Source organism: Danio rerio, chromosome 20 (genome assembly GCF_052040795.2).
Source record: "Danio rerio strain M-AB ecotype USA chromosome 20, GRCz13ab, whole genome shotgun sequence".
NCBI lineage: Eukaryota > Metazoa > Chordata > Actinopteri > Cypriniformes > Danionidae > Danio > Danio rerio.
The window spans coordinates 40204884-40229041 of record NC_141040.1 but is presented as its reverse complement, the minus strand read 5'-3'; the positions used below and the strand labels follow the sequence as shown (position 1 = coordinate 40229041).

The window sequence follows — 24158 nt, the reverse complement described above, 5'->3', positions numbered from 1 at the left end:
TGTAGTGACAGATGACTAATAAGAAAATCACCAAGTCTTACAAATAAACAATACTTTATCTCTGTCATTAAACAAAATGTATCAAATTATAGTAATATTACATAGTAAAGGGTATAAGGAAACAGTGGTTAGGGTAAGGAAAAGTTCAGTTACCATTCACTAAACTTAACTGTTAATAAAAACGTTAACACTGATCCAGTTGAAAAGAACAAACCAGCAAATTAAAGTAAAATTATTAAAATAATCATAACCAGTTGTATAATAATCACCAGTTATTTGCTCTTTTGCTATTGTGTGGGCTTTCTTGGCTGTTGCTTCACGGTGAGCACAGTGAGATGCGCAGAGTGCCTGTACTTGTTTGAGCATGAAGATGATGGGCTCTTTTGTGATGCCCTCAGCTTTTGGAGTTGTCTTTGAAAATAGTTCACAGGTTTGTCCTTGCAACTGGGATGTTTGGTTTCTAAATGTCGTTTTAATTTAGAAGGTTTCATGCAACTCACTACATATGACACACTGAGGTTTTAAGTCTTTTTTGTCGTCAATATATTTAAATCCACACTTTACATATTCGGTGTCGCACTTGTGCTTTGACATATTTGTTGCTATAATTAAATGAAATTTCACATGTCAAATGGTAAGGTTGTCGCGCTTGGATTTCAAAATTAAAATCCGATATAAGCAAAATAAGTAAAAAAAAAATACTTTTGTTGTTTTTGACCACACACTCCACGACCCACTGAAAATGTTTCCACGACCCACTTTTGGGTCGAGACCCACCAGTTGAGAAACACTGCTTTAAAATACACCATAAAATATATTAAAATACATACAGTTGTTTTAATTAATAGTACTATTTCTTATTATTACTATTTTGCTGAATTTTTGATCAAGTAAATGTAAATATTTCATAAGAGAAACTGACAACAATCTTTTGAACATTTGTAAATAACCATACACTAGTCTAGCACCCTTTATGTGTGTGCCTCTTTAAATGCAATGCAAATGAGCTACGGATCCTTCACATGCTAAGGGCTTGGCCATTGTTTTGTCATAATTGGTATGAGGTAGGAGTTGGTGTATCAAAAAACATGCCCCCTTCTCTGGATAGCATTAAAGGGGTGGTCCACTACGATATCATATTTTTAATCTTTAGTTCATATGTAATGTGGCTGTGTGAACATCAAGAACATCTCTTAATGTAACTTTGTGTCCAAAGTTCAATGCAAAGGAAGACATTGGCTTTTACATAGTTAGCTTAGCAAAGCCTCAAACGGCTTTTGTAAACCATCGGTTGGGTATAGGGTAAATAAGTGGGTGGGCGGGTCAATGAGTAAAATTGGTTGGGTTTTGGGAAGGAGGAGGGTGGGTCAGACGATTGGCTGGTCGCCCAGTCAATCATATTCAGTCATTCAGTCGATCGACAGTGGCCTCTGGTGGGTTTAGGCGAGAACAGCGCGGGCATGAACGGCACTCGCGAGAGACATCTGAGATGCGAAAAAGCGAACAGCATCCTCTAGTGGATTCAGGAATACAAAAACTGCAAAAATACATACCTCCCATATTTTGCAGTCTCCAGAAACATCCATGGGACTACGTTTTCAAAATAAGCCTGCGTTGGACAAAGCTGTGTGTATTGTGAGACAACATGTAAGTATTTTCATTTGATAAAAACGATCAATTACATGTACAGTTTCTAGCCTTGAAGGTATGCTGTAGCAAGGATGTAAACAATCGTAAATTCAGTTTGACACTGTTAACAATTTAACTACAAATTCATATTTATCTGTCAAATTGCTGTGAACACCCACAGTCTTCACCAGTGCTGCAGTGTCTCTCTATATGCGGCTGCTTTTTCGTGCGTTCTATATCTCAAATAACAAACTCACAAAGATATGTGAACGTTCCATATTACTTATGCATGCTTATTCCAAATATATGTGAAAGACCCTTGTCAGGTTTTATTTTAGAGAGCAGGCGTGAGGTTCAGCTGTGTGCTTTTCATTTTCTGTCTGATTCAGGCAAACTGATACGGCTGTTTACACAGCGCAAAAGCACATGCTTGAAGGGGCGAGAAGTGGAACCCGTGAATCACAGCATATTATCTGAGCTGACCAATCAAAGCCTCTTGAAGGCGGGCCTTTCAGAGGAATTAAGAAATATGACAGTCATTATCATGTTATCTGAGTAGCTGTATATACTCAAAGTAAGATATAGAAAGAGCAACATGATTTTCTACAAGTGAAGCATGAGCACATATTGCATTGCATCTTATAAACACAACCAAGCCTTAAAGATACATTCTGGACCACCCCTTTAATGTTGTGTTAAATTTAAAATTAGGCCCCTGCCAGATTAAGCCTCCTCTAATTTGAAGTTGCTACCTGATTGCCTAATCCAAGCCATACCTCCAAATCATAACCCTACCCCACACCTAATCTAAACCATACCCATATACAGTATTGGTAATTGAGGAGAGGCATAATCTGGTAGGGGCTCCGACCATCACAAAACAAACTAACTGGGACAACTGCTAAATTTGTGTGTGACAATATAAAACATTAGCAACACTGACACGTAACCTAAAACTGTTCAAAAAATTATTAATCGAATCATTTGTAGTATGCCTTTCAGCAAAAAAAAATAAAATAAAAAAATAATAATAATAATAAATAATAATAACAATAAAAATTCTTTAGACTCTTCCAAAAAACACAGTTACGTCACAATGCAATATATGTCTTTATTTTGCATGTCACTTAAATTCAGGGAACACAAGGAATCATCTACTTTTTCACCCTCATTTTGCCTAAAATATTGCCTGTTGTATTTCCGTGAGGTGGGTTGCTAGTCGTGTTAAATACATGCTGAAATCAACCTAAAAAAATTGGTAACCTTACTGGCTCTGTGTGTTTATTTGGCAGTATATAAAAGTTAAAATTGTAAGCGAAAATGACACTAAACTAATTCTGACACAAAAAAAAATCCACAAAGCAAGCAAATGCCATGCAACCAAAATGACAGAAGTGAAGAGACCAGTAGCAGATGTAAAGATTTTCAAACCAGAGTCTGACATTTGTGGAGAGGAATTAAGGTTACAACTAAAGAGTTAGGAAAAGTTGATTAAAGTAAATTAAAGTTTATTAAACACATTGGTTCAAATGTTACTCTAATCGGATATACTGTAATGTAAAAAAAGTCTATACCACCTGACTATACAGTGCATAATAAATGCATGACTATAAATTACGCTGATGGCAAGCAAGAGAGGTCTGGTCTCTGTTGGAGACAATAGTAACTTTAGCAACCATACAATGACCACAGTATTTTAACAAGCAAATTCAAAAAAAGAAATTAGTCTTGGTATTACCTTGCTTATCCTTCAGATACGATGTTGAATTGACTCTGTTGGTGAAGCAGTCCAGGGTAAAATAGATTTTACGTATATATAATACCAAATATATATTTACCCAAATAAATAATACTTTACTAACACAATTTAGTACATTTTTTTACTTAAAAAAAAATACAAATAAATCACAATTCAATTTTACTTAACAATAATTATCTTTCACAAAATAGACAGCATTACATTACAGTCAAAATCAGAAAAGTTAAGGAGTTTTGTAAAGGGTGTGCAGTATAGTTAAGCTGCAGTTATACAGTATTCTATAGCGTCCTTCCAAAAAGGTGAGGCCTATCCTCTTGTTAAGTGTGACATCATGAGAAGTGGCTTCCAGGTCCAAGCGCTCTATCAAACTGAATGGGGAGGCTCATCAAATGGTTTATGTAATAGTACTGTATATCCATGCCTAATATCTGATGGCCAGAAAGTGATTCATTTTTCAGAAATTGTTAAGATATTGGTGTTTGTGATGCAGGAAAACGGTTGTGTACGCCATGATTTTATTTAAAATTCACTTTAATGTGTGATATGGCTAAAAAGTGCTCATAAACAAGTATTTTCAGGTTAATGATGATGATGTAACTATTTTTCGACCCCAAACAACGACACTTTAGTGAAAATAAGAATTCGAATAATTAATATTAATGAATATTACACCTGCTCAATGAAAATCAGATGATTCTCTGCATTAATAAATCTGACATAACGTGATCAGAAATCTAAAAAGAGGAGAAAAGGTTTAAGCCATCAACAGAATGGTATATTGTGTTTAAAAGAGTCTTGCAGATACTGTACCATAGAAGTCAGTGCAATACTTTTTTTTTCAAACGCATCAGCATAACAGCGTCACTGTGATCCAGTGGTCAGCACGTTGCTGACCAGAATTCAAACCTTACCTGAGTAATTTTTTTTTTTTTTTTTTTTAATTTTCAGTGTTAAGACATATAATACTGTTTTGATTACTTTTGTAGGTGTACATGTTTTATTTTAATTTTTTGTGTGACCACTGTTATAGAGGACTGTATATCGATAAAAATGTCGAATTTTGCACTGAATATATATTCAGATATTGCAGGAAAAGACATTGTGATGTTTTAAAGCAGGGGTCACCAATCCTGGTCCTGAAGGGCCGGTGTCCCTGCGGGGTTTAGCTCCATCTTACCTCAACACACCTGCCTGGATGTTTCAAGTATACCTAGTAAGACCTTGATTAGCTAGTTCAGGTGTGTTTGATTAGGGTTGGAGCTAAAATCTGCAGGACACCAGCCCTCCAGGAACAAGTTTGGTGACCTCTGTTTTAAAGAATAGTGTTGGAGATTTAGCTACCCTTTAATGTTCTTATATTTATGAAAAACATTTAAAATTCTAAAGCAGATGTTTCCTTGAAAAAGACTTAATTGTGTCTATAGAAACTGAGTCAGTCAGTCGTGAACTGAGGTGGGCCGGTCTAAGGCTTAAAACTCCAGGGCTAAAAAAGGAGTCCTACTCCGGCCCTGCTCAGGTAGTTACAGAAATGGCAGATTAATAGGTCACACTTTATTTTGATGGTCTGTTTGTTGAATTTAAGTTAAATTGCATCTACTAATTCTTATTAGATTATAAGACTGTTAGGTTGGGGCGAGTTTCTTATAGTTAGTTAAATGTCTGTTGAAGAAGCAGTATCAACAGATATTAAGCATACAGTCTACTCATACTCAAATGGACCATCAAAATAAAGTGTTACTGATTAAAATAATGTAATATCCCCTTCCTATGTCACTAGAAGAGCAAAATCTGAGCAGCTCTTTTTTTAAACAGATGTTTGCAATAAAAACTAAATTTTTCACATTTGCTTGCATGAATCATGGTACAGAAGATGTCTCTATAAGAAGTCTTATAATAGTTTTTCTAAGCAGCAATGATTTATACATCAAAGCTAATGCTACTACAGAACATTAGCATACTGCAACTAGCTGCACTACATTGTCGAATATCGTACTGCACTGTACAAAGCTGTTATGGATGTGAATGTGATTTAGGAACGCGCCATTGTTCTAACAGAAAATGATGGCAACTGTAAAAGGAGTTTTATGCTAATTATGTTTCATCAGGTCGTGATTGTGGGTAAAGCAGCTGTGATCCCATCAGCTCAGCGTGTCTGTTGTGTTGAGCTCAATCTCCCGGTTCTCAGTCTATTCTCTGACCACGCTGGAATCAGCGTGTGTGGAGTTTATGACGTGCACATCATATCGCTGCCCCCACTGAGATCATACTGTTTATTTCAAGAGCAGGGTCCTACCAAGGGGCGGACTACACAGTCAGTGAAAAATGAAGAATAATAGAAAAGAAAATGACGAAGGGGCTCTAAGTTACTGAAGTCAATGCCTAAAACTGTATCTACTATATTTTATATTCAATTGCTATCTGCAGATGTGTCATCACTAACATGGAATGCTAGCCATCCACATCAGCTAACTGATAATTGTTAACATTTAACAAATGACCTATGACTTCAGTTGGAGACCTTTTGACTTTTCTGCATGGCTTCAAATGCAAACCTTTTAAGTTTTTGTTGTTTTTTTTATATATATAATTTCCATACTTTTCATATGGGTTTGTCCCAAGTGGAGTCGTTTTTCATTTCTATTTAGTCATTTCTAAAATACCTGCCTATTACTTAAAGTCAGCATGGTATTAAAGTTGTGCAAGTGCAATTGTGATGTACATCTAAATGAAACAGTACTAAAATGAGAAAAAATGACCAAAGTTGACATAAGTATAGAAAACCAATTGGATATTTGGGCATTGCTACAAAATAGAGGACGCAAGACAGAAATTGATAAAAGCAGGGCAGAAACAAGACAAGCACTAATAGCCCCACAATAAAGGTGTTCCATGTGACCAGAAGTTATAAAATAATGGATTACCCCCCCCCACCCACCTCAGTAATGTTTTTATTATTGTTTTATTATTAATTATTATTATTTGCAAAGTAGCATACGTTTGAAAAAGTTGTAATTAAAGTGCAGCTTATTAAAATGATTAGCTATTATACAGAATCAAGTTATCAAATCTCATTAACCTTTACTTCACTGTAAACATTCTCATTTAAAGAGCAGCGAATAAATCTTTCATTTAGATTTTTTTTTGATCACATTAAATAACAGAGGAATCACTTTAAAAATGCACACATCTAGTATTTAATTGTTTTCCTAATTTTTTGCTTATTTACGACAAAATTTGTTTAGTTTAAAAGAAAATCCAGCTAGATCGACATGTTTAGATATTGTTATTAGTAGGTGTACAGTATATGTCTGTTTAAACATGCACCTAAAACCCAGAGCGTTCACTTTCGCTCCACTTCAAATCGCGTGTACAGAATCCATTTCAGCATCTATTTATCACTATGGAGCACGTCTGACAGTGACGCACTGCTACATGAACTGACTGTTTTGAGGATTGCAGAAGGAGCAACGACACCTGTAATAGAAAAGAAGAGAATCCCGCAAATTTTATAAAATTATTTTAGTGTTGTCATGCCTAAATAAAATGAAAGCACAGAAAAGATTTACATTTAAGAGCAAAGGGCGTCCCCTGGTGGTTCGGCGGTATGGGTTGCGTATAGGGAGGATCGTCACTTTAATGTTTATAGCCACCCTTCATAGAAAGAAAAAAAATGCGGGAGAGATATGGGAAAATACCTGTACGAGATGATAACGGGACACAATTGTAAAATACGGGAGAATCTCGGGGGAAACGGAAGGGTTTGCCAGAGGTAAAGAAAAGTTGTTTTGAGGGGGAAGGAAGGTCATGGTATTGGTTCCAAGCCATGTTCTGTTCTAAAAAATAATGAAGTGTACAGATCAATCTTTTATAGCAAGCACTACTGTATACATATACACATATAAAGAGTTTATTTTGATTCCATGCAAACTTAAACTGAAATATTTCCTTTTACCCTTTGGCATTTTATATCTGTTTAATCATGTCAATCAGCCCAACTCAATTTTTTTTCATCCTTTACATTTACATAGGCTTTTCTGGACACTCACAGCGCGTTACACATTTTTGGGAGGAATCTTGTCATCCACCACCAGTGTGTAGCATCCGCATAGATGTTGTGGCGGCAGCCAAATTGCACCAAATTGCACACCACACACCAGCTAATTGGTGGAGTGGAGTGATAAGGCCAATTATGATACGGAGATGGTTAGGAGGCCATGATAGACAGAGGCCAGTGGGCAAATTTGGCCAGGATGAAAGATCAAACTGAGCAGTTATGAGTCCCCATCAATATACTGTACGATGGCATTAGGGCCCACAGGTTGAGCACCCCCTACTTATCTCACTAACACCACTTCCGGCAGCAACCTAGCTTTCTCATGTGGTCTCCTATTCAGGTACTGAACAAGAGAGCTAGAGAGCTAGCCGCCATAGCAACTTCTATGCAGTATTTCACCAGAAATAACAATTAAAAAAGACTAATCAAAACATTTTTTTACTATTTGCATGTGACAAAATATTTTATTCACTGTTTTGATTTGTTAATATAGATGAAATATTACATTAAATTCCTTTTACAGAGATACAGATATACAGAACAAACAGTAAAAGCACAAAATAATGAACTGTTTAGATGCTATTTTTTATGGCAGTTGTAAACTTAAAGCGTCAACACAGTGAGAACATTTCATGAGCACAATTTGTTGCTAATTTAATTTGGTATTGTTCAGTAGATATCCTTTGCAAGTTTCAGTAAATTATGAAAACAGCACAGTAACAGAGACACATTCCGACCTGTAGAAAACAATAGTTAAAACCCTGTTTACCATATTGCTAATGACTTTTACAGTAACAACTACTCAAAATGAGTTTGAAAAGTACATGACGATTGTAAATAATGGATCAACGTACTAACACATAAGATATGGCTATATACTGAAGCAATATACTAAATGTCTTATATTGGTACATTCTGATATAATGATGATTATTTGGATTATAGAAATAAATTTGAATGGAATATTGAAAAAAACTTATATAGATCAAGACATCTGCCTGAATCAGTGTATAATATAAGCTGACCAGTGCAATGGCATTTTGAAGCTGAATCCACTAGATCAACAGTGGCTGTTATGATGGGCATTACTGCAGTAACGATACTTTAAAAATAGCTGAGAGAATATATACAAATATTGTGTCCAACATTTCTGTAAAATGCAAACCTTCGGTAAGCATCCTTCAATCTGCCAGCTTTATTTGCACTCTCAGATCATCATTTAGATTTAAAACACTCCAGCCCACTCCATTTCACATCAATTCACATGGCCAGGCATTTTCTAGCTGCTTCTAAGTGCTTTCTGGGACCATTAGGGAAAATAATTTTCTTAGGTTTAACAAGTGATGCAAAAATGTTATTCATAGTAAAATAGTATATTCATTTAACGCCGATTTCAGGAAATCTAGCTTCTTTAAAAGCTTTTTTGTTAGGTTACATCTGTCTTATTCATCAACAAGCCTGTCAGATCAAATTGCCACAGAAATCTGATATATATATATATATATATATATATATATATATATATATATATATATATATATATATATATATATATATATATATATATACATACATACATACACACACACACACACACACACACACACACACACACACATATGGCAATGTATGCAATATACTGTATATACACTACCTGACAAAAGTCCTGTCGTCAATCCAAGTTGTAAGAGCAACAAATAATAACTTGACTTAGTTGATAATTTGGAAAAGTGACAGAAGGTAGATTTTTTCAGATGAATCTTCTGTTGAACTGCATCCCAATTCTTACAAATACTGCATAAGACCTATTGGAACTCGCATGGACCCAAGACTCTCTCAGAAATCAGTCAAGTTTGGTAAAGGAAAAATCATAGTTTGGGGTAACATTCAGAATGGGGGAGTGCGAGAGATCTGCAGAGTGGATAGCAACATCAACAGCCCGAGGGATCAAGACATTTGTGCTGCCCATTACATTACAAACCACAGAAGAGGGCAAAATCTTCAGCAGAATATCGCTCCTCATATTTCAGCCTAAGTCAGCCTGAAAGCAAGGTCAAGGTGCTCTACGATTGGCCAGCCCAGTCCCCAGAAATGAACACTATTGAGAATGCTGAGGGTAAGATGGAGGAGGCATTGAAGATTAATCTGAAAAATCTTGATGAACTCTAGGAGTCCCGCAAGACGCTTTCTTTGCCATTCCTGATGACTTATTAACAAGTTATTTGAGTTATTGCAGAGATGTATGGATGCAGTCCTCCAAGCTCATGGGAGTCATACACAATATTAATTCCTTTTCTAATAAAGCATGATTTTTATAGTCTATGCTGTACATCATTTCTGTTAAGTGACAAGACTTTTGTCTAAGCAAAGTCAGACCTTACTATCCTAATCAAATAATTTTATTTGAGTAAAATCTCGAGGGCTTTGCCTTTCATATAAGCCACTTCTCATACCAAATGATCAACTAAAATTTAAGTCATTATTTGTTGTTCCTAAAACTTGCATAGGCTACAAGACTTTTGTGAGGTTTGAAATACAAGTTCATATTTGGATTTTACGTCTAAAATGTGTAATTTATAAAACATATATTTCAAAATATTGCATAATGTCAGTTTGATATATTTGTTTCAACCACTATATTAATAATTATGTAGATATATGTTCAGATATATTAGCTATGATGTTATATTTGAGTTCATACATGGCCAAAAATAGAAATCATGTGTAATTATATATATTTAAACATATTTGTACATAAAAAATTCATGTGTAACTTGTGTGTCACGTGTCATTTGAATATTTTCCATCTATCAGATTTCTGTATGGATATTGAAGAGCTGTGTACCCCTTCTGCATAAATAATACAAAGACATGACTGATTTACCTTTGGTTTCATTAATTTTCACATTTGACATGCTTCAAAACATTACAATGCAATAATATACAGTTGATCAAGCCGATTAAAAAGCTACCTAAGTGTTCAAGTTTCACGTGTCGGAAAAAAAAAGCGAGAGCACGAGAGGTGAAAAGGAAGGGTTTTAGCGTATGGTCTGTTGTGAGAGACAAGGTTGTTATTCTGGCTCCTGCATGCTGTAAACTGCATTATGACAAGGACAACAGAAGGCAGGCAGTGAGGCGTCCAGAGCTTCTCCACTTCCTGCAAACGGGGACGCCACCTCTCTGTCACAACCACATCAAAGCATCTGAGAAAAGACGAGGGCATTACAGCAAAATGGGATAAACTGCTGAGGGAAATCCAACACCATGAGGATCAGCTGCTAACAGACTGCAGAGATTTTAAGTACCTCGGATAATACAGTTGTCAGAGGCTCAAGAGGTCAGAATGGCCAATCATTGGTCATTCAACCCTAAACCCAAGGAGATCAAACCGTGCATTTGCAAGTTCAGCTTTAATCAAGCATCCGTGATGGGATCAAGCACGCTGCAAAGCCGTCCATTCACGCTAAAGCTATAGACCTTTGTAAACATACATCTGTTGTGCATACTGTTCTGTAAAAATACAGTACTTTCATTGAAAACTGTGTATGTGTTTATACTAATTTAGCTTCACTTCATAAATTTTTGGAGGAAAAGCAGAGTATTTTGCTAAAAGATTTAGCACTTATGTTATTCTAGTTTGGTGAAGGATGTTGACTGTTGTTGAAGCAACATAGAAATTTATGAAGTTTCGCAATCCAACACTCAAATTTGGATAAAATATGGACAATCTACCCAGTGTATTTAGACAAAAAAAAAATATATATATATATATATATATATATATATATATATATATATATATATATATATATATATATATATATATATATATATATATACATATACAGGCCTATAATTTTGTGATAATGTGCCTATATTTGTCTAAACCTCAGTAAAAAAAAAGGTAACACTTCACAATAACGTTACATGAATAATGGTGTACTTATATGTAAACTAAACATTACTTTATTATAAATTAATGATGAATTTAGGTGCACGCTAATCATGAACTTACTTTAACTACAAAATGAGTAATATGTGAATAATGGCTACCTTAATTACTTGTTAGTTTGTGTCGTCAATTAATGTATTAATTAACATTTATGTTTAAGCTAAATGTAACCACTATAAACTCATGAGCTGCTAATGTATAACTATGTCATGACTTTACTTGAAGGGGCACATCACCATTAACTCATCCTTAAACGCACTAGAAGGACATTCATAGGAAGTTCATGAGTAGTTAAGAATGGGGTAATGGTGATGTGCTCTTCCAAGTAAAGTCATGATATAGTTATACATTAACATGTCACGGGTTTACGATGGTTAAATTAACCATAAAGATGTTATTAATACATAAGGTTATTAATGTAATGTAATTAAAACTAAGGAAGTTAATACATAAGGAAATTATTGTAATGTAATTAAAACTAAGGTAATTAATACATAAGCCAACAAACAAGCAAGTACTAACAAGTATTAAGGTAGCTGTTATTCATATATATAACTCTTGTGACTCTTGTGTTGTAAAGTTAGTTCATGAATAGCACTTGCATTAACTCATCAGTAGTCCACATTAAAGTAATGTTTAGTTTACATATTAACACATCATTATTCATGTACTTATTGAAAAGTGTTACCCAAAAATCAGATCATATAACATTTAAAAGATTTTTATTTACGTTTTTCTAAAACTAGTTTCAAAGTGCAGCTTTTAAATTTTTTTTTTTCTCTCTGAAAACAAGGACGTCAAGCTCATGTATTTAAAAGGTTAGTTCACCCAAAAAAAATGAAAATTATCCCATGATTTACTCACCCTCAAGGTATCCTAGGTGTCTCTGACAATATATGACAATAAAATCCAATCTGAGTTATTATAACAATTATATTATTTAAAATTGTTTTATTATATCAAATGATATACTATTAATAAAGGAACTAAGCCGAAAAGTAAATGAATGAATGATATACTAATATGGCAAACAGTTGGCTGATTTTTAATCAGCAGTCCAAAGTCCAGTTCATTCATAATAAATGAAGTTCCTCCAGGCGGTGTATATAGGTTTATATACTTGAATCCATGTATTTTTGAAAGAAACATATCTATAACTTTTTTAGAACTGTTTTGTGTAACTTCCAGTGACTTCTTCTTTTGAAGTACTTTTGCATTAGTGCCACCAGATGGACTGCATTGTATTTTTTTTTCTATCACTTGCGTGTGAAATTCATGCACAGTTGAAATAAACATAAAAAGCAGTGAAAAGAGATTACTTTTGGACTGCCGTCTATTGTCATTGTAGAGCTAGAAAATCTCAAGACTGTTTTTAAAATAACAGAGCAGATTCAACTTAAAGACAAAAGTCTGACGCACCTAGGTTGCCTTGTGGGTGATTAAAGGCTGGTTTATACTACTGTATCGGGTGATCAGTGCGACCAATGGCCCCTGCCTTGCACATAGTTGTGCATTTATACTTCAGCGTGCTGTTTGTGTTGCTCTGCAATAACACTTCCGAAACGCTAGCTAGCCGTAGGTTTTTATGCTCCCCTGTGTCGAGTTTCTTCACAGGTGTTTTTTCTGAACGCTACCTTAATGTACAAGTAGCTAAAACTCGCTCATTCAGAGGTGGAAACTGGCAGATGTGCAACAACTTTAATCTTAAGATAAGCACAGAACAACATATTCCATCTAGAGCTCCTTAACGGGACTCAACACTTGTAAACACTCTCCAACGGGATCGCGCAGCTCTTAGTTCTGCCCACACTGGTCACAGCTACTAATCCAACCAATCACAAAGCTTGCGCTATGCGTTGTTGGAACATGCAGTTAATTTTTTTAAGAGGAGCACGTCAGCTACGGCGAGGGCTATGTGACCTCGCCTGAGCATACATGCATACAAAAACTAGCAGGCTGTAGGTTTTTGTGTTCCTCTATATCGAGTTTCATTGCAGTTGTTTTGTATTTTTCTGAATGCTACAAGAAGCTAAATCGCACTCATTCAGCGGTGAGAACCAGCAGACGTGCAACAATTTTAATCATAAGGCAAACACAAACCAACAGTTAGTTTCCATCTGGAGCTCTTTCACAGGATTCGACACTAGTAAACAATCGCTCCATTGGGCTCTTGGCTCTCAGCACCACCCACACTCGTTACTGCTACCAAGCCGACCAATCACAGAGCTTCCGCTACATGTCATTGCGACATGTAGTAACATTTTCTGAAAGATGCACGTCAGCCATGGCGAGGGCTATGCCACTGCATGAAGGTTGTACCAGAGCATACACACACGCGCTAGACGCAGAAGTGCAAATCAGCTTTCAATCATGGGATAATTTTATATTATTGGGTAAACTAACCCTTTAAAGTTCAATCTATATGCATGTGCAAGTACTAGACAACTATGGCAGATCACAGAACTTAATGTGCGCTTTTCTGTGATAATGTCCTGGCATTTGACATTATCGACTGTATGCAAAACTTCATATAGCATACTGTTTCCTTTATATAGCACATTGCTGTGTGAACACACCTGAAGTCCAATCTATTCAACATATTAAATACTATAGCTTTCATTGTCTTAGCATTATATTTAAAGTATTTACAAGCTTATATCTGATTAAAAACGCCAGCATTTAACAGTGTACGGTCACTTTTAGCTACTTTTCTGACAATCTAATCTAAATTTTTAAATGGTTTTTAATAAATAAACCAAAAGCTTGGAAAACTTTTAAAGCCACCAGCACAATTTGTAATCAACTTATCTTTACCGACCGTAGACATTCTTCTTTATCCTCTAAGAGAAAACTGTCTTTGTTGCAGGCTAACAACATGCAAAAAAGTATAATAGATAAATGTCATCAAGTGTCAGATGAATTAAATGAATAAAAGATTATGAGAACTGAAACATTCGCAAGACCACAGGTAATGTTTTTGGAGACAATGTTCAAATTTCCAATGTATGTATGCTGTACGTTCATTGCACATGGCCCAAAACTAGCATGCTACCTCTGTCATTATGTAAAAGGAATGCAATAGTTGCTTTAAGTGCCTATTTAGTTTGTAGGGAAAAAAGAAATGGATGCAACCCTGTTCTGTACATACAGTATAACTCTATATTGTTGTCTATGCTGTTCCTATTGTTATGTCAAGATATTTTCACTCACCATACATGAGAAACATGTACATGACTAAGCACAGACCAGTATTTGCTGAAAAATTATGTCATTTCAAGCAGATACTCGATTGATTTCAACGTTGTGGTACCGTGAACGCTAGATTAATAGACAGTGTACCCATAAAAATATAAAAATACATCATATTTACCACATAATTCTTTTATACACACTGCTGATAAGATGATGGCAGTAGGATACAAAAGCACAGCTAGCGGGTATGAATTGTCTGTCTAATTTGCACAGCTGCAAATTGCCCAGTGTCCAATCACAGGCCCATTGTGAGTTCCTGTCATATCTCAATAGAAGCTTCATCGGCTGGTCTCTGTTTGATGGAGCCAGAGATGGTGTAGAACCTAGGAAAAACAAGACATCTGCATTCAGTACTCTGCTGTCAATCATGTTTTGTTGTTGTTGTTTGTTTGTACAGTAAGTCTCCAATCAAGTCTTGCCAATAAAGGTTTAAAAAAGTTGACTATATGAATTCTGAGGCAGAATGATAATAAACATGTAAATGCATCACAGTCCTGCAGCATACTGACAGCATCGTGTTTTGTTTTTACTTTCAGATTTATAACTGTGGAAAACCATATGAATCTCAAATCTGTAAAACTAAAAACTATATATTCATATTAGCATTATGTTCCTTAAGTTAAAGGGCACCTATTTTACCCCTTTATCATGATTTAAGACAAGTCTTTTGTGTGTCTAGAATGTGTCTGTAAAGTTTCAACTCAAAACGTCAAAACGATTATTTATTATAGCTTTCAAAACATTAGAATTTTCTGCTCGTTTTGCAATGTAGCTTTTTTTGTTGACTGTGCATTTAAATGCTAGTTCTACCCACCGTTCCCACGTGCCTGTGAGAGTGTCTCTATCTCTGTGAGTTAAACAGCACAGTGACAGACATGAAGGAAGCAGATCCAACGTAAAGTTTGGGAGAAATACTACAATTAGAACTTTTCCAATAAGTATTTGATGTATGTGTTGGGGAGTTATCCCTTAGGGTTTAAAGAACGCATATCTGCATATACAGTATATAGGCATGGCCAATATGGGCAATCGCCCAGGGTGGCATCTTGCTGGGGGCACTGAGATACCATTTACTTTATGCAAGTGTATTAATTTAGAGTGGTAATCCCAGAATGAAGACGTTAGGGGTCATTCACATTTGGCATCTTTTGTACACGTTTGTTATTCTCTATGTGCAACCTAAACAACGCTGGTGAAAGCAAACTGGCGCTTGCTCCCCATTCCAACGCGCATCATGCGCTCCTGTGTTAATCCCAGTTGTTTGCATGCACGCGATAAAATACGCGCCGCTCATGCGCAGTGAAACCGGAGTAACAGCCTTTTATGCAGAACTTTCGGCACGCAGTGAGTTGTACAAGTCAAAAAAACTAAATTGTATGTAATATGATGACTTTACTTTCACTAAGCATGGCTATAAAGCAGAAGGAGAGATAAAGGGTCAGGGAGGTAAGACTTCATAACCTTAATTCTCGGCCATGAGTCAGGTCTTCAACAACAGATAATTTTATAAAACAATATTTTTTTTGTATTGTAATAATAAATATTCATGCAAAAGATTTCTTAAGTAATCTTAGCATATGAATCCAGTTGTTACATTGTTTTATTTATTTAGAATAATAATTGTATAATAATATTATAAATAGTTATATTTAAAATAAATGTAAATAAATTGTTTGAGTGGGGTGTTGGGGCTTGTATGGGGTGGTTCGCCCAGGGTGCCATTTAAACTAGAACCGCTACTGTACGTTACCACGAAGACATGTTAATCCGCGGCTGTCAATCGATTCGGTGGGTGGGTAAAGCCCACTCCTACATCACATTGCGGTGGACCTCAAAATGGGATGGATTTGGATCCTATTTTAAGGTCAGGAAATAAAAAAAACTTATTGTCTTAATATCAAATATTATACCCCAATATGACTGTGGACAAACTATACCAACACACTTCTGTCCAAACAGCTTACAAAAGTTAATTTTTATCATAAGTGCCCTTTTAAATTACATCCTAACTTTTGAACTGTGATGGAAAAACTATGCAAAACGTTCGAGGTTACAGAAGTAACCCTTCGTTCCCCGAGGAGGGGAACGGAAGTGCCATGAATGGGAGGATTCGTATCAGAAGCCGCTTATCTGGAGAGTATTGAACGGGCCAATGAATGAAATTAATTGGCAGCGTAAGCTTGCGCAGGTGTGCGACATCTGCAATCATCTCAGCATATAAGCACACCTGAAGCCAGCAGACGCCATCCTTTTAAGCTGAAGAGACTTTCAAACAGCTAAGGGACAGTCATTATGGCGACGGAATATGGCACTTCCGTTCCCCTCCTCGGGGAACGAAGGGTTACTTCTGTAACCTCGAACGTTCCCCTTCGGTTGGGGAACTTCAGTGCCATGAATGGGAGAATATGGAAAGCGCCATAATGACTGCACCTTACCAACACCCCCGATGAGGAGATAGTCAAGCAAGCGTGACGCACCCACATCATGGGGGGCGCGGTCCTCCAACGTGTCCCTGGCCCTAATTTATCCTACTTCAACAGAAGTTTTACGGATTTAGATATATTTTTTGGGAAGTCGTGAGCATCTAGATAATTCTAGGAAATACGACAGTACGTTGGGAAGCGTGCAATCCCGATAGGGAGGACGCTGCGGAGGCCATCCGTTACCCAAGGGGGGGATAGATGGCAGAATTTACCTATGGACTAGCCCTAAAAAGGGGGAGTACGCATAGCAAAGAGTGGTTAGCGGAGAGGGAAGACACGGGTCCGCCCAGGGGGGGGACTTAACTGTGGCGGAATAAGCATATGGGATCGCCTAGTGGGGATCACGCATAGCAGGCACCTATACCCAAAACGCGGGCTGACCAGCGGGCAGACCTACAACGTAGTGGGCCAGCAAGTGACTCCTCCGCTGAGTCAGTGCTGGGGGCCACGGAGGAATCTGCAGGGCTCACCTGACGGGGAACTTTACTGACAGATAAAAAAAGGCGCACGTACCTCCGTGTTAGGGAGAATGGCGCAGCAAGCGTGTTTCAACACCCTACCGAGTTGTCTCCTCAATCACCAAAGGGTTACCTAATACCCTTGAGGAAACCGGCTCCACTCGCAGATTGTAAAACCTTGCAAATGTGTTGGGTGTCGCCCAGCCCGCAGCTCTACAGATGTCTGTTAGAGAGGCGCCGCGTGCACGCGCCCAAGAGGATGCAACGCTCCGAGTGGAGTGTGCACGTACTCCCGGGGGACACGGCTGACCTCGACTTGAATAAGCGAGTGAAATGGCATCCACAATCCAGTGGGATAATCTTTGTTTCGATACGGCACTTCCCTGCTGCCGACCGCCATAACAGACAAAGAGCTGCTCAGATGATCTAAAATTCTGAGTACGGTCCACATAAATGCGCAGAGCGCGAACTGGACAAAGTAAAGAAAGGGCTGGGTCTGCCTCCTCCGGGGGCAGCGCTTGCAGGTTCACTACCTGATCTCTAAAGGGGGTGGTAGGAACCTTGGGCACATAACCGGGGCGGGGTCTCAGGATAACGTGAGAGTAATCCGGCCCGAATTCCAGGCACGAGTCACTGACCGAAAATGCCTCCAGGTCCCCGACCCTCTTGATGGAGGCCAACGCAACCAGCAGAGCTGTCTTCAGGGACAGAAAACTTAGAGATACTGATTCGAGTGGCTCAAAGGGATCGGATCGCAGACTCGTGAGAACGAGGGCGAGATCCCAAGAGGGCATGAGAGGGGGGCGAGATGGATTAATTCGCCTAACACCCCTAAGGAACTGGATGACCAGGTTATGCTTTCCCACGGTGCCGCCAGCTACCGCGCTATGATAAGCGGAGATGGCGGCCACGTAAACCTTGAGAGTGGAGGGCGACAGCCTGCTGTCCAACTTCTCTTGAAGGAAAGAGAGCACAACACTAATCTGGCAATTTCAGGGGTCTTCTCTGCGAGAGACGCACCATTCAGTGAATAGACTCCACTTCAGGGCGTAGGCGCGCCTCGTGGAGGGGGCTCTAGCCTGAGTGATGGTATTAACCACCGCAGTCGGTAGGTTACCTAAGTCTTCCTCGCGTCTAGGGACCACACGTGGAGGTTCCAAAGATCGGGGCGAGGGTGCCAGATGGTGCCCTGTCCCTGAGAGAGTAGGTCCTCTCTCAAAGGGATCCGCCAGGGGAGGGCCGTCGCGAGGAGTGAGAGCTCTGATATCCAGGTCCGGTTGGGCCAAAGGGGCGCAACTAGCAGAACCTGTTCCTCGTCCTCCCTGACCTTGCACAGAAACTGCGCGAGGAGGCTCACTGGGGGAAACGCATACTTGCGCATGCCCCGAGGCCAGCTGTGGGCCAGTGCATCCGTGCCGAGAGAGCCCTCGGTCAGGGAAAAAAACAACTGGCAGTGAGCGTTCTCGGGGGAAGCAAACAGATCGATCTGGGCCTCCCCGAATCGCGCCCATATCAGCTGAACAGACTCGGGGTGGAGTCTCCATTCTCCAGGGCGTAACAGCTGTCGTGAGAGCGCATCGGCTGCACGATTGAGCGTGCCTGGGACGTGAATGGCGCGCAGCGATTTCAGCCGCGGGTGACTCCAGAGGAGCAGACGGCGGGCGAGCTGAGACATGCGGCGAGAGCGCATACCCCCCATGCGGTTGATATACGCCGCCGCCGCCGTACTGTCCGTCCTGACCAGCACGTGTTGCCGCTCCAGCACCGGTAAAAAGCGGTGGAGAGCGAGGAACACTGCCAACAGCTCTAGGCGATTGATATGCCAATGCAGCTGGGCACCCTTCCAGAGGCCCGCAGCCGCATGCCCGCGACACACGGCCCCCCAACCCGTGTTGGAAGCGTCTGTTGAAACAACAACATGGCTGGACGCCTGTCCTAGAGGCACACCGGCCTGTAGGAACGAAGGGTTGTTCCAAGGGCTGAGGGCGCGGCGACACAGCGCAGTAACCGAGACCCGGTGTGTGCCCGCGTGCCATGCGCGTCTGGGGACCCGATCGTGAAGCCAGTGCTGAAGTGGTCTCATATGGAGCAACCCGAGCGGCGTGACGGCGGCTGCGGATGCCATATGCCCCAGGAGCCTCTGAAAGAACTTCAGTGGGACCACTAGTTTGCTGTCGAGCTCCCTCAGACAGTTCAGCAACAGGCGAGCGCGTTCCTCGGAGAGGTGCGCTACCATGGTGATCGAGTCCAGCTCCATCCCAAGAAAAGAAATCCTCTGCACGGGGGCGAGTTTGCTCTTTTCTCGGTTGACCTGAAGCCCCAGTAGGCGGAGATGCCGAAGCACCTCGTCCCTGTGCACAATCAATTGCTCCCGCGAGTGGGCTAAAATCAGCCAGTCGTCGAGATAACTGAGTATGCGAATGCCCGCGAGCCGAAGGGGCGCTAGGGCACCCTCCGCGAGTTTGGTGAAGACCCGCGGAGACAGAGAGAGCCCGAAGGGGAGGACCTTGTACTGCCACGCTCGACCCTCGAACGCAAACCGCAGAAATTGGCGGTGGCGTGGAAGAATGGAGACATGGAAATACGCGTCCTTCAGGTCTATGGCTGCGCATAAGGACGAACGCATTGGAGAATGCGCCTCTGCGTGAGCATTCTGAACGGCAGCTTGTGCAGACAGCGGTTCAAAACGCGCAGATCTAGGATTGGCCGTGACCCACCGCTCTTTTTGGGTACGATGAAGTATGGGCTGTAAAACCCACTCTCCATCTCGGCTGGAGGAACCGGCTCGATTGCACCCTTCGCCAGGAGGGCAGCAATCTCCTCTCGCAAGACAGGGGCGGACAGGGGGTTGACCCTGGAGAAATACACGCCCGTAAACTTGGGGGGCCGTTTCGCGAACTGAATCGCGTAACCGAGTCTGATTGTGCGTATGAGCCACCGCGAGGGGCTGGCCCGCGCTAACCAGGCAGGCAGAGCCCTCGCTAATGGAGTCATCGCTACAATCGCTGACGTACCAGCGGTGGGGCAGCGCGGAGTGGGTGTGCTGATCCGGGAAGCACGAGGGTCCCGCGGAAAAGCTGGAGGAGAGCGATTCGCTCTGGCTCCGCACCCTGACTCCGGAGAGGGGGCTGGAGGGCTGAGGGAAGGGAGACCGACCCCCCAGCGCTCGTGAGCCACTGGCGAAGCACGTAGAGTCTGCGAGCCGGAAGGCAGCGCGTCCCGGACTGGCAGAACTCGTGCAGTCACATCCGGGGAAGGGAAAAAGTGCTCTTTTACTGATGTTTTGGTGGCACTGAAAAGTACCGTTGTTATCGGGGCCCCGCCCTCCAGCGGGGAAAGAGCAAGTTTCCTCTTCTCCGGATGGCCTGTCTCAGGGACGCTTCGCGGTCCGTTTACCGGACTTAACGGCGCCCTGGGCAGGAGGGGCTGCCTGCTTTCGAGGTGAACGCTGCGCCCGCTTGGCCGGAGGCGCAGGCGGGGGCGGGGCAGCACTCGTTGGCGGGCGCCCTCGGCGAGGAACAGCGGAGGTGGATGGCTCGGCGGGCGGAGCGGGCTTACGGCCACGCCGATAGATGACATTGCCCATCGCATCCGACTGCTCTTTCACCGCCTTGAATTCCTGGGTGAATTCACCGACGGTGTCGCCGAACAGGCCAGCCTGGGATATGGGCGAGTCAAGAAAGCGAACTTTGTCAACGTCGCGCATATCGGCCAGGTTTAGCCAGAGGTGGCGTTCCTGAACCACAAGTGTGGACATCGTCCTCCCCAGCGCACACGCGGCGGACTTAGTAGTCCGAAGAGCATAGTCGGTCGCGGTGCGCAGCTCATGTAATAAGCTTGGGTTGGACCCGCCCTCGTGCAGCTCGGCCAGCGCCTGCGCTTGGTAGCGCTGGTAGGTGGCCATCGCGTGCAAAGCAGAAGCAGCCTGGCCCGCAGCCTTATAAGCTCTGGCTCCGAGGGAGGCAGACAACCTACAGGCTTTGGACGGGAGGCGGGGCAAACCCCGCCACGTAGAGGCGCCGCGCGGACAAAGATTGACCGCGATAGCGCGCTCCACTGACGGGATCGCCTCATACCCCCTGGCAGCTCCGCCGTCAAGGGCGGTGAGGGCGGAGGCACTCGCAGCACGGGCAGAGAAAGGTGCCCTCCAGGACTGCGTGAGCCTACTGTGCACTTCCGGGAAGAAGGGGACGAGAGGCTTCGAAGGCTTCGCCTTCTGGTCCTCTACGTAGCACCCATCTAGTCGGTCCGGCCGCGGAGCTGGGGGATAAACCATCTCCAACCCCACGGCCGAAGCAGCCCGGGAAAGCACGGCTAACATGTCCGCTTCAGGATCCGATTTGACAGCGCTCACCTGCCCGGAGGGGGCGAGCGGGTCCGGATCTTCGTCGGACAGTGAAAGCCCACCCTCCGATGCCGCGGAGGACATCTGATCTCCGGTGTCAGCGAGTGTGAGAGCTACCATCTGGTTAGACGGATCACTCTCACCACCCGAAGCTTGGATGGAGCGCCGTGAGGAGCGAGAGGTCCGCGAGCCCGTGGGCGGCGGATTAGCTCCCGCTGAAACCCTCAGATCTGCCCGAGCGCCCGCTGCTTTTTTAGAACAGGAGGCAACTGGGGTGGCTCGCTCTCTTGCGAAAGTTAGCCGCGATCTTAGCTGTGCAACGGTCATGGCATCGCAATGACGACATGAACCGCCCGCGAGCACCGCATTAACATGCTGGACCCCCAAACATGCAATGCAGTGATCGTGTCCATCATCCGGAGACAGGAAACCCCCGCATCCAGAAACGCACAGTCGGAGCGCCATCCTGAAAAGGACGTGCTGCACGACTGTGTTGCTCTTTTAGGAAAGTTGCAACTATACGCACCGCTCTGGAGGACCGGACCCAAAGAACCGCAGGCAAGGGAGTAACCCAGCTCGACCGTCTGCCACCGCGAAGACCCACTCTGGACCGGGAGACACACTCGTTCGCTCTGAAGTGCTGATCAGCAAGAGGAACCCTCATCGACTCACTCAGAAAGGATCTGAAGCGAAAAGGATGGCGTCTGCTGGCTTCAGGTGTGCTTATATGCTGAGATGATTGCAGATGTCGCACACCTGCGCAAGCTTACGCTGCCAATTAATTTCATTCATTGGCCCGTTCAATACTCTCCAGATAAGCGGCTTCTGATACGAATCCTCCCATTCATGGCACTGAAGTTCCCCAACCGAAGGGGAACTATAGTTACTGTACACATTTACTGCCAGCAGCAAATGGAATGGCAAAACCTTGACTGTACAAAATGTCTTTAAAACAGTGTCTTAACACATGAAACAAGACGGAAACAATGCAGCACAGCCGAAAAGTTTAAAAATCCACCCCCAATGAAACACATATTTGCATATTTCATAAAATGACACAAGATTTAGCACAAAGGATCAATGTATGAACATGTCTACGTCTTAAGTACGTGTCTTAAATACATGTCTTACTGTAAGTAACCTAAAACTAAGAAAATGCATCTAGTACTATATGTCTATTGTATAATCTGACTTTTGCAAAAAGTTAAGTAAATGTATTTGTCTCTCTCTCTCTCCCTGTTATTTTCCATCCTGTACATTTTGTAATATTTTTCACATAGTTTGCCAGTTTCTGTACTGACATTTTCATAATATTTATTATATATAATTTTTCTTCTTGAGAAGTCTTCTTTCATAACATAAATAACCTAGTTACGCCTTTAAATCACACTTTAAGTTAAATACGAGCATCTTGCAGAATATTAGTAAAATATTACACACACACACACACACACACACACACACACACACACACACACACACACACACACACACACACACGCACGCACACACATAGTAGTAATAAAAAAGGTGCACTGTACATACCTTGAGGTCTTGGATGGTTTCTTTTTTCTCCAAGCTTGAAAACAGCATGATTTTACACACTTCTTTTTACAGTCAATGACCTGATATATGATCGGATTGTACATGGCAGAAGATTTGGCCAGCAAAGTTGGCACAACAGAGACAGGAATAGGCACTGAATCAGGCTCTCCAAAAGCAGACACCACTGACACCACAGCATACGGGATCCAGGCTATCAAAAACCCTGCACAGATCAACATCGCCACCTGGAGAACAAAAGTAGAACTACATCAAATATGATGCTGATATTTCCACACAGCATTTCTGATTAATAAAACATTCAAACCTTAGTCAGCTTCATCTCTAGACTGTGGTTGTTCTTATTTCGTGTGTCGAAGTGAGAGACTTCTTTGGCTGAGGATTTCACCTTGAAGATGATCATGACGTAGGAGAAGACGATGATGACGGTGGGGAAGATGAGGCAGAAGAACAGCATGCACATCACAAAGCTCTGGCCAGACACTGAGGCCTGTGTCAACCACCAGTCCAGTGTGCAAGAGGTGCCAAACGGCTCAGGTGCGTAGTTACCCCAGCCCACCACTGGCATGGTGGCCCAGAATGCAGCATAAGCCCAAATGAAAACCACCGAGAGGAAAGCATGATGACGCTTCAACCAAGTGCCTGATGGCAGAGTAAAGTCAT

At 41.6% G+C, this 24158-nt stretch overlaps 2 protein-coding genes across 7 annotated transcripts in view; one reads left to right on the top strand and one right to left on the bottom strand.

Moving 5' to 3' along the window:
- The window catches only part of adgrf3b (adhesion G protein-coupled receptor F3b), a 671400-nt gene that overhangs the window by 112255 nt on the left and 534987 nt on the right, over positions 1-24158 (top strand). The window lies entirely within an intron of this gene.
- opn5 (opsin 5) overlaps positions 12210-24158 on the bottom strand; it is a 57239-nt gene continuing 45290 nt past the window's right edge. For 4 of the 6 annotated variants that reach the window (XM_087297459.1, XM_087297457.1, XM_087297458.1 and 1 more), the window contains 3 exon segments: positions 23803-24137; positions 23478-23722; positions 12210-14969 (listed from right to left, as the gene is read on the bottom strand). In XM_087297459.1, coding sequence (XP_087153585.1) covers positions 14906-14969; positions 23478-23722; positions 23803-24137 — 644 coding nt within the window. In that variant the 3' untranslated portion in view covers positions 12210-14905. 6 annotated transcript variants of the gene reach the window in all.